This window comes from Marmota flaviventris, chromosome 11, assembly GCF_047511675.1.
Source record: "Marmota flaviventris isolate mMarFla1 chromosome 11, mMarFla1.hap1, whole genome shotgun sequence".
NCBI classification, from domain to species: domain Eukaryota; kingdom Metazoa; phylum Chordata; class Mammalia; order Rodentia; family Sciuridae; genus Marmota; species Marmota flaviventris.
Window position 1 is genome coordinate 18,116,245 of NC_092508.1, and position 11,440 is coordinate 18,127,684.

An 11,440-nucleotide genomic window follows, 5' to 3' on the forward strand; every position below is an offset into this window, starting at 1 on the left:
TTTGGGGTTAATTCCCCATACCAAAAAAAAAAAAAAAAAAAAAGGCAATCACTTAGAGACGTCAGATATACTGGTTGATGTTTTTGTTCGTTGGTACGTTTTTATTGATTGGCTAAACCTTACTTCCTAGGTGGAGGCTCCTGGCTCCAGCCTGCCTTCCTAGAGCATAAGGAAGCTCAGCCTCCTGGTTGCCTAATGTGTGCTGTGAGGATAAGCGTGTAGCACTCAAATGGGGGCCATTGCTCATGTTTGTTTGCTTGTTTCTGGGAGGTGGGTAGGGATATCAGCAAAACTTCCTAGATGAAGCTACAGCTGAGCTAGACCTACAGCCTAGGATCAAGAGGCAGAAAGGCCGTGAAGACCCTTCCCACCAGAGGTCCTGGTGTACCCGAATGGGGCTGGAGCAGCAGGAGGAAGGGAGGAAAGGCCTCAGGTGAGGTTGGAGGAGTAGGCAGGGGCTAGGACATGCAGGGAACCTTTCTTTGGAGAGTTTGGATTTCTTCATAAGGGACCAAAGTGATGAAAGCTATGGGTGAGGCAGACGTCGTCAGCTTTCAGGACCTGTCACTCTGATCTCCAGGGAAGATAGGTTAGCAGCTTGCAGGACAGGTGGGAGCCATAGCAATCCTCCAGACTTGGGAGAGGGCACCCACTGGAGGACCAGTAGAGGACCTAGGAGGGAGACTGGATGAGGGCAGTGTGTGCAGAGAAGATGCTGAACCGAAATGGAGGACCCCAACATGGGATTTCTAGGTCAAGAAGCGAACTCGTTTTTTCTTCTAAAAGATACTGCCCAAATTCCTTCGAAAAGACTTTAACAGTTTCATTTCTCCTTACCTAAGGGTAAGGGTGTCTCTTTGTTCTAAACTTACCAGCATTGAACATAACTATTGTTCACATTGCCAAAGTAAAAAAAAAAAAAAAAAAATTGAAACGGATTCCTTGTGAGAGTTTTGGTTTGCATTTCCTTGTTGAGGCTTTTGGGGTGTGTCCTATCTGTCTTCTTTGTTTCCCTCACCCCTGAAACTCTAGGGAATCTCTTTTTTTTTTCTGGATGTTTCCTATTCACATTGCTGTCCTAATTTGCTGCTGGAGCCAGTTCCGTGCCATCTTTGAGAGTGAAGCGTTCTCCTAACCGATGGTGACTTCAGGACCCCTTTATTGATACTATTGTCAGCGAGAGCGCACAGTCTATTTTTCTTCAATGCAAAGCACTTCCAGGACATTATTCCACGCTATGCCTAAGCTGGCCTCTATACTTTTCCTGTCAGGGACCCCTGGGTAGTGCTGCCGGCATTCTTGGGAGCCTCAAATGGCCCCTTCCTAAGAGTTTTATCAAAGAAGAGTTAGTGGCCTATGCTGAGTGGCCCATCAGTACAAGTGACCCACTCAACTCCTTGTTACCCACAAGGGGAGCCCCAATCTTCACTTCTCCTTTACTCACTATGGCCCCTATTCCATAGGGGACTGCTATGGAATAAGAATGCACAACAGCCACATTAGCTCAGCCGTGCATGGAACAACCTGCCAAATGGGGGGAAGAAATGCAAAAGGTGTGGCAGAGGCTCAGAACTCCTTTCTTCTGATTCACCCATCCTGGCACAGCTTCACTACCTTTACTTCAAATCCCTCTTCCTCCTCCAGGGCCTTCCTCTTTCCAAGTGACCAGCAGATTGAGTTGGAGCTATGGGCAGAGCAAGTAGATTTTGACAGCACTGAGCTCCACCAAATGCGTGCAGAGGACAACTGCATCTTCTCCATCAGCCCCAAGACTGGGAGCCTGAGTCCTGGGGAGGAGCAGATGGTGGAGTTAAAGTACAGGTGCTCCTCCTTCCCCCACCTTGCACCTTTGATCCTGGAGACCTCTTTCCTTGGCCTTTCACTGTGGGACTCCAGGGCCATTCCCCTGTGAGGCCACCTTCCTACCTGCGGGGGAGGCCTAATGTCCTTCTTGCCCTGTCCCAATTCAAGTATGGGTCGTCCCAGGAGCTAGCTGGCTCAAATCCACTGGTATACCATGTCCATTTGTTCTTCCACTTTTACGAGGGCTCAAAGAACTCACTCCCAGACTTGTCCCCTCTCTTCCAGTCACCTGTTTGTTGGCACTGATCGCCTGCCAGTGCTCTTCAAGGTGTCACATGGCAGGGAGATCTTGGTAAGACCCCAACACCCTGGCCCTGCCCTGGGTCTCAGGCTGAGGGAGGAGTTCTCTGGACAACCAAGAGAGGAACTGGGAATAGTATCCACTGGGAGTCAGGATCCAGATCTTTCTGCTGGGTGTGCCACTTCCTCCCAGGGAAGGATGCTATCTCTGGGCTTTTTTATTTCCAGTTAAATTTCATAGGCATAACAGTGAAGCTGGAGCAGAAGTACGTGCTCTTCACCTCCACTAGCCACCAGTTCATCCCTGTCCCCATTGGCAACACGCTGCCCCCACGGCAGGTCAGTGGTCTATGTCATCTTGATCACCAAGAGTTCTAAGCATTGATCTCTGCATATCTGTGACAACCTTGATGGACTGACAAAGATGCTGTCCTCTAGAAGCACCTAAGAGGTAGGGTTGGCAGGTTGAAACCCCAAATTGGGCAACTGGGGAGATTCAAGGTGAGAAGCTTGTCTCCTGGGGCCTGAGATTAAGCCTTTTCATCAGACTCAGTTCTCATACAAAAGTGAGTGGTTTTCCCTCTGGCATAAGATTGTTCAAACTTCTCTGACCATGAACTACACTAACATGTTTTATATCATATATGCTTATACCCCAGTATTTACATATACATACAACCAAAACAGAAGTGTCATAAATATACACGTAGGCTACCACATGAAAAGAGCATTTATTCTGTTCCTTTTTTGTTTATTTTTAAAATATTTATTTATACTGGGGATTGGATTCAAGAGTGCTTTACCACTGAGCTACATCCCCAGCCACCCCCTTTTTTTACATTTTAAGACACAGTCTTGCCAAGTTGCTGAGGGTCTTGCTAAGTTGCTAAGGCTGGCCTCATTGTATGATCCTCCTGCCTCAGCCTCTTGAGTTGCGGGATTATAGGCATGCACCACCATGCCTGGCCATGTTCCATTTTTAAAATGCTGGATAAGACCCACTACAGAACTGCTCACTAATAGGCGTCAGCCAGAGTTTGGAAATTACTGCAGCAAGGAGATATAAAGGATAGGAATGCCAATACTTGTTGTAAACTTTTCTTTATTAATTGGAGGGAATCAGGTACCTTTGCTCTGAAACTGTATATTGGAAGTCCCCAAGAGGTGAACATAAGATTTTCTGGAATATTTAGCATCTATGAAGTCTCTAAGCATTTAGAAGCCCCTGTGTTTCTGGGCAGGTGTTGCCAGATATTCAGCCTAGAGGCTGAGGAATGGGCTTCCTGGGCCTGAAGGGAGTCCCAATACCCAACTCCTTTCACAACCTTCTGCCCCTCTGACCTCCCAACAGCCTCATTCAGGACTGTGACAGAGAAGCTGGCTTGAATTACAAGGGACATGTGGTGCCATTTTCAGAAAGGAAACAAACTGGGGAAAGGAATCAATTTTAGAGTGAAGAGTTTGGTTTTGGCCAAGTGTGAAGCTCAAGTGAGGCCCCTAGAGGGCTTTTCAGTAGAAGTCAGTTACTAGTTTTCTTAGTCCATTCTGGCTGTTATAACAAGCTACCAGAGACTGAGTTGGCTTATAAAGACAGGTATTTCTTTCTTACAGTTCTAAAGGCTGGGAAGTCCAAGATGAAGGCCTGGGAAGATTCTGTGTCTAGTGAGGGCTTGTTCTCCTGGTTCATAGGTAGCATCTTCTCACTGTGTCCTCCATGATGGAAGAATGAAACACATTCCCTTGGGCCTTTTTTACAAAGGGCACAAATTCCATTCATGAGGGCCCCACCCTATAACCTAATCATCTCCTAAAGGCCTCCCTCTTTAAGACTTATGTTTCAGCATATGAATTAGGAGGGTGCTGGCAAAAATGTTCACTCCATTGGTCTGGAGATTAATAGGGTGGGCCAGGCTGAATAACTAAAGTGAGCATATGCAGGAGAAAATGCTGAGAAAGAGAAGGTTCCAGGACCAAATGCAGGCCAACCCTTCGTTCTCCCCATCTTCAGTTTTCTCATCTCTAAAAAGTAGAATTGGATAGAAGGTCTCTGGTTTCTTCAGGGCACTCTTTGTAGTAGACCTTCCTTCTACCCCCTTAACTGCTTTAAGCAGTTACTCCCTCTAATGGCAGATGTAGAAAGTGACAGTCTCATGGGGGATTGGAATGAGAGCCTATCAAACAAAGAAGGGTCTGGATGGTGCATACGTGGACATTTTCCCAAGTCCCAACACTAGGCACACTCCCTAGAGTCCCCTTTTAACTTTGCAAGGTAAACTGAGGACAAATAAAATAAACTGCACCTTTACAAATGGGATTACAGATTATCCTCAGAGGTCACAGGCTGACTATCCAGTTACATCCTTTCTAGATGCTCAAATCAGAGGCTGTTAGGGGAGTTCAGGGACTCTTCAGATGATATGGTGGAGCTCACTTGTCTTCCCACAGTACAGAGAGTCCTGGGATCTCTGGTCTGCAGTCCTGAGCTGGTGTGGAGGTCTCTATTCCTGTCCCCTACAGATTTATGAGCTGTACAATGGTGGCTCAGTGCCTGTGACATATGAGGTCCAGACCAGCGTCCTGTCACAGGTTCAGGAAAAAAGTTTTGATCACCCCATCTTCTGCTGCATCAACCCCAAAGGTGAGATCCAGCCAGGTACCACTGCTCGGGTCTTGTGGATCTTCTCACCCATTGAGGCCAAGACTTATACAGTGAGCAGCAGCCAGGATGATATAGGGTGGAGGTTGGAGCTGTGGCTTCCTTATCAGGCCGTGCTATAACCAGTCCCCTATCCCACCCTCCTGACTTCTCAGGTGGACGTGCCCATACACATCCTGGGATGGAATTCAGCCCTTATCCGCTTCCAGGGAGTAGGCTATGACCCCTGCGTCATGGGTGACACAGCGCCATTCCACAGCATCTCGTCGTGGGACAACAGCTCCATACACTGTAGGATGATGGTTCCTGGACAGGTAGGGGGAAAGGCACCTGGGAAAGCCTTGAGAACTTAGAGAGCCTTGGAGCCCAGAGTGGCCAGTTCAGAGGGGTGAGGAGGGAGGAAATGAGATGGAGTTGAGGAGGGACTGATGGAGAGGTGAGGCCTGGAACCAGCCTTCCTCCAGGTTTAGAGGCAAGAGCAGCTCCATGGGAGGCTTATCCTGCCACCTAGTGCCCACAGGCATTCTTACTCAAGCTCCTGTCCTTTCTGCAGGGTTTAGAAAGAAGCCCTCCTATTCCAGTTATTATCTTCATACAAAATAGTCCCTCCCCCGGACCTAGATGGATTTTGCTGAAAGCTATCAAGGGTCACTGTTACTACCTTTAGTTCATATGCTTCTCATTTTTGGCAAGTGTGACCTGTTCATCCATCCACCTGAACATCTACCTACCTATACATGCATTCATTCATCTATCAACCCACATACTCCTTGTTAGACTATATATCCATCTATCCATCCCCCATTCATCCATGGGCCCATCTATTCAATCACTATCTCTACCTGTCCACCCTTCTATTCAGACCCTCACTGTATTCCTACTCCAGGATGAGCACTGTGGAAGCCCTGGAACACAGAAAGAACCAGAAAAAGTGCCTATTCTGAACACTCAGGGTCTGTACGAGAAGAAATTGCCTTTTCTGTGTGGCTTCAGTCTTTGCAAACATCCCTAAAACACAGCTCCTATTCTGTGCCCAGGGAATATGCTAATATCTGGTCATCTGTTCATTTACAACTACCCATCAAAGTTTCCAATAGTGTTGGCATTAATTCTATCTTCTCTAAGCTAATTCTGATTCGGCTCTTCCAAGCTTACTTTAATGGCTGAAATCATGGGCTTTACTGTGAGCCTAGGTGGGTTTATTCTAGGTCTGCATGTGAGAGGCATTTAGAAAAGTTATTTATGCTCTCTGAACCTTAGAAGTACATCTGTCAAATGGGAGTGAATGATAGTAGCACCTATGTCATAGGCCATTATGAAGGTCAGATGCATGGGTATACCTGGCGTAGTGCAATACCTGACCTGTTGAACATGTCAGACTGATAGTGATTATATTGTTATTATCTCTTCACCTCCAAAAGCTACTGTTATGCTATCTCCACCAACAGGCTGTCTTCCTGTCCCAGTCTCATATATCCCTGGGAAACATCCCTGTTCAGAGCAAGTGTAGCCGCCTACTCTTCCTCAACAACATCTCCAAGAATGAGACAATTGTCTTTTCCTGGCAGCCAAGGCCTCTAGATTTTGGGGAGGTGAGAATCTTCTTTCCCCACAGACCCAGAACCTCTAGCAGGGCTTCAGACTTCTCCTGACCCATCCCATCTCACTCCATCCCATTCCATACCATCCTGTCCCATCCCATCCCATTATAATCCTACCTTGACCCATCCTGTCTCATCCTATCCAATCATGTCACAACCTGTCTCATCTCAACCTGTCTCTTCCCATCTCATCCCTTCCTGTCCCATGTCGTCCCATCCAATCCCATCCTTGTAGAACTCTAAAGACTCCTTCCCCAAACCAACAGATATCTGTGAGACCCATGATAGGGGAATTGGCTCCTGAAGAGACAGCTCCATTTGTGGTGACCCTGAAGACCTCAGTGCATGCTAGCTTTTACAGTGTGGACCTGATATGCAAGGTGGGAACCAGCCCTAGGGAGATGAAGGTGGGGTAGAGGGAGGCTCTGAGATCCTCAGACCTCCAAAGAAAGGCAAGAGGGTCGGGGGCTGCAGCACAGGCCCAAGGTGAGCCCTAGCTGAGACCCTCCAGAGCTAGGCCTTCTCTCACCTGGTGCTGGGCCCAGGTGTACCGGCAGGAGCTCATGAAGCAGTACCACAAGGAGCTCCAGGAGTGGACAGATGCGAAGGTGCGGCAGGAGGCAGAATTTACCATCACAGACAAGAAAGTAAAGGTGAGGAGTGCTGAGTGGGTCTCCCAAACCCACATCTTCTAACTGGCCTCACCAGAGGGGACAGAGGTGGTGGGCTGAGGTGGTCTTCCATGCAAAATTGGCCAGGCTGCCCTAAGAGATTAGATTTTACTCATTGGACTCTTCTCTCAGCAACTGCGGGGGGGGGGGGGGGGGGGGGGCAAAGGCTGACTGACCATTTCCTGCTTCAAGAATGCCAGCTGTATGCTGGGTACTAGGGACACAGGGGAAACAACACAGATCTCACCTTCTTTGAGCCATAGTCCTGGTCCACATGTGTCTACTATTGGCTTCAGGTGCAAGCTCTAGAAGCATGTGGTACAAATTTGATTCCTGGTTTTTACCGCTTCTAGTTCTGTGACCTTGAACAAGTGACTTAACCTCTCAGTTCCCTCTACTATAAAATGAGGGTGATATGAACCTGGGATTTGCTTCAAGATAATCCAGAAGTAGGGACAGATGAGACAAGACTGGCCCTGGGTTGCTGATTGTTAAAGCTGAGTGACTGGGTAATGGAGGATTGTCACATTTCTTCCCTTTATGTATACAAAATAAAAGTTTAAAAGTATTTTTAATGTGAGTGAAGTATCTGCTTTGTAGCCTTATCATAAGGATTAAATGAGTTAATATGTGTAGAGTGCCTACAACGGAACCTGGCACCCAGTGAGCCTTCCCTAAACACAGGTTTTAGTATTTCTGGGGGGAAACTGATAGTAAACACTAGACAGTGCCTCCCAGTCTCACAGTCTGCCTGTGTTGGTGTTCCTGCTCCTCAGTTACCTCTCTGTTTACCACACTGAGCTCCTAGAAAGTTTCTGCTCCCTCTAAAATGCCAGCCCATCTGTGAATACAGATCCCTCCCCGGGGCACTGGGAGAGGGATTTTCAGACCAAGTCTTCATAAGGGACATTACTTTCCTGTCTCACAGAACCCCAGAGCTCCAAGGCACAAGAACAAGCCCCTTTGGAGCATCCTGCCCACATTTGGTAGCATTTCCTTCTCTTTCCTTCACGTAGGTAACCAGATTTCCCACGTCTACAGGCAGTACTTTCCTAGGGAAGGTTCCAGAAGAGGGTGTGACTGGGAAGTGGGCAGGACCAAGAAGACAGCAGGGCCAGAAACTGGTTTCAGGTCTTCTATGTGCCAGAGAGAGGAAGAAGGAGGATACGGGCTAAGCCTCTTGCATCTTAAGCAAGGGTTAAGCAAGGGTCTCTCCTTCCACAGAAGAGAACATATTGTACTGCCTGTGAACCTATGAGGAGGTACAAGGTGAGGCATGAGCCCAGGCCCCTCTTCTTGTGGTAACTTGGGAGGGTCCTTGTTTGTTTCCAGAGATACTTCAACCCCATGGTCCAGGCTCCTAGAAGGGAAGGGTGAAAGGGCCATACTCCCATGTGGACCAAAAGGTCTGGTTGAGGGGCTAGGACAATGAACCCATTGGTGATGGGAGTGTGTTCTCCAAACCCCTGTCACTCATGCCTCCCCCTCCCCAAAGACACTTCCCCCCATCAAGAACAAGCAGTCTCTCAACTGGCCTGCCAGTTGGAACCTGAAGATCACAAAGGAGGAGACATCCTGGCCATGCCCCCAGCCTCCCACGACAGGCATGCTGTGCCTGAGCCTCAGTGCCCGAGCCCATCCCACTGACTACTTCTTGGACAACTTCTTCTCAGAGTTCTCCTGCCACTTCTTGCACAGGTGAAATCTTGGGAAGGAAGGTCCCCTCTCCTACCCCTGAACAGGGGCTGCCCACACCCAAGCTTTGGCAGGAGTTGGAACAAGTACAGGGGCAGCAGGATTCAAGATGTACCCCGAGTGCTTGGGCCCTTATGATGAGGGGACAAAGCAACCAGAGCCCTGGGGAACCCACCTATGCCTCCCGCCCTTCCTTGTTCCCTCCTTTGCCAACTCAGAGACCTAGGCCCTGCCCTGCCCCGAGGGTTGGGCTTGGCAGGAGCACTACATTTGTGTTATAGCTCCAACATATCAATGTCCTCACAACTGGGCAGCTACCACCATGGCTTATACACCCCACCCCAGCATGGTGGCTTGCCCAGGCCACTCAGATTGTTATGGCCTGCCCCAGGGAGCTGCCAGGGAGGAAGACTCCCAGGGAAGAGTCAGAGGCTTCTGAAGAAGAATTCCCTAACAAGGGGACACTTGTATACAAGCAGAAGAAGCAGCTCCTGGTTGACTGCCTTACCAACATCATCAGGTACTGGCCCAGCATATTTATTCTCCCGTTTCTCTAGTTTAGTTGGCCCTGAATTCCAGCACTTCCTTTCTTGAGGAACAGAACTTTCATGCAAGATCCTTCTGCTGGACTACCAGGATAGTACAGTGCTAATGGAACTGGCTGAGGGATCCTTGAGGCTTGATCTGAGTTCTGCACTGTTCCATGGCTATTGGACGAGGTCTGGAGACAATTCATTGTCTCCCCAGGGCTCCTTACCCCTTATCTGTGTCATTCTGACCTGTTGGCTCTGCCTCCATCCTATCCTGTTTCCCTCTAAGAATCCATGGGCCCCAACATGCCTTCCACCAAAGAAGGAAGAAAGGGGCAACTGACTAAGGGCTCTCCTCTGCTTCCTAGTATCTGCTTGTGAAAACAGAAGGCAAGAGCTGCCTCTTGGGGAGCCCCAAAGTCAGGAACCTCCAGGGGACTGCAAGGCCCCTCATTGAAGCCTATCTCCTCCTCCCTGCCTCCCAGGGGCATGCTGGAAGACAAGAACTTCCACAAAGCTGTGGACCAAATCCTGGTGGAGCAGGTGCCTTACTTCTGCCAGTTCTGGAACGAGCAGTCAGCCAGGTTCATGGTCCAGAAGAGCAATCTGTACTTAGTGCCAAACCTGTCTCCACCCTCCAGCACCTGCGAAGAGGAGAAAAGCAAGGAGCAGGAGAAGGACAGACAGGGGCTGGGGGAGGAGGACCAACGGGGGTTGGGGGAGGAGGATGAACGGGGGTTGGGGAAGAAGGAAGGGGGAGAAGAGGAGGAGAAGAGCAAGGAGGAAGAGGAGGAGTTGGAGGAGGAAGAGGAAGAAGAGGAGGAGTTGGGCAAAGAGGAGATAGAGGAGGAGGAGATAGAGGGAAAGGAAACATCTGAGACCTGGAAGGAGATTGAGCCCACAGTTCAGCCAGAGTTCCAGACCTCCCTGCAGTGGCAATGGCGGCCGGACCTGAAGACCCTGGTGAAGGAGGAGCAAGAGCATGAAAATAAAGAGGCCATTGGAAGGTGAGCAGCCAGGCCCAGGTGAGGGTCAGGAGGGAGGCTGCCTGTAGAAGGTTCATAGGATACAGTGGTGCTGAGGCTGGCCCCTACTTGTGTGCACATCTCTTCCTAACTCATCGTTCTGTGACATCATGTTGGTAGCTTAAGGCCTGGGTTAGGAATATTTGTATAACAGCAAAACTGCAGCTTTATTTATTTTCTTCTGTGCAAGCAGATGGTTAGCATTTAGCCAGCACTACAGGAAAGTGGTGACAGTCTTTAGAGTCTCTTCAATGAATGTCTAGAGCCAGAAGAAACCACTTTCTTCTGGCACCAGCTTCCCCAGGGCCAGCTCTGGGGATGCATTGTCTTTTTGGGGGATTACCATAGGTCCCACTCATCCCTTCTGCACCCACTCATAACTGCCTTCCTCCAAATCTAGCTCTGGGATGTTGACTCTATTACCTAGATTTCAATCCCACCACTTCTATAAGTAGCGCCCCACCACCACCCAATCCCAGTTACTGGAGATGGAACCCATGCTAGGCAAGTGTTTTATTTCTGAGTTACACCCCAGAACAATCCTCCTACATCAGCCTGAGTAGCTGGGATTATAGGCCTGTGCCACTAAGTTGGTCTCATTTGGCTATATATTGAGCATCTGTGAAACTGGATCAGGATGCCCCAAAGTGTTGCGGGGTGAGCGACAGGGAATCTGCATAGAGCCCCTTTCACACTGTGCTGCACCGAGGAGGTGAGCGGACAACCAGCACAACCAGCACGCAGGTCTGTGGCCTCTCAAAAGCTGTCACCCGCTCCCCCTCACAGGCTACCCGCTTTCGCCAACCTGCAGGAGGCGCTGCTAGAGAACATGATCCAGAACATCCTGGTGGAGGCGAGCCGCGGGGAGGTGGTGCTCACCTCGCGGCCGCGCATCATCGCTCTGCCGCCGCTCAGCGTGCCCAGGTGGGGGCCAGCGACCGCACTGACCTCGCTGGAGAGGCTTGAGCGGCTGCAGGGGCGGGCCGGCACGGTCGGAAGCCCCGCCTTTACCCCTATCTGGGGCTTTCTGTCTTCCAGGATGCCGACCCTAGACCCTCTGCTGCCCACGCAGCAAGAGGAGGTAACCGTCCCGGTGGCGCCACCTCCTCCCGACTCTTTGCTGGCTACCGTGCCCAGCCTCTCTGACATGCCAACCTAG

At 49.7% G+C, this 11,440-nt stretch overlaps 1 protein-coding gene across 1 annotated transcript in view; it reads left to right on the plus strand.

Annotated features, from left to right (window-relative positions):
• The window catches only part of Cfap65 (cilia and flagella associated protein 65), a 32,811-nt gene extending 21,371 nt beyond the window's left edge, over positions 1-11,440 (plus strand). Inside the window, exons 20-33 of the mRNA XM_071619433.1 lie at positions 1,645-1,821; positions 2,089-2,155; positions 2,332-2,442; positions 4,621-4,812; positions 4,915-5,073; positions 6,208-6,351; positions 6,627-6,740; positions 6,906-7,013; positions 8,256-8,300; positions 8,527-8,729; positions 9,118-9,246; positions 9,742-10,263; positions 11,068-11,205; positions 11,320-11,440. Coding sequence (XP_071475534.1) covers positions 1,645-1,821; positions 2,089-2,155; positions 2,332-2,442; positions 4,621-4,812; positions 4,915-5,073; positions 6,208-6,351; positions 6,627-6,740; positions 6,906-7,013; positions 8,256-8,300; positions 8,527-8,729; positions 9,118-9,246; positions 9,742-10,263; positions 11,068-11,205; positions 11,320-11,440 — 2,230 coding nt within the window. The remainder of the gene's footprint in view (positions 1-1,644; positions 1,822-2,088; positions 2,156-2,331; positions 2,443-4,620; positions 4,813-4,914; positions 5,074-6,207; positions 6,352-6,626; positions 6,741-6,905; positions 7,014-8,255; positions 8,301-8,526; positions 8,730-9,117; positions 9,247-9,741; positions 10,264-11,067; positions 11,206-11,319) is intronic.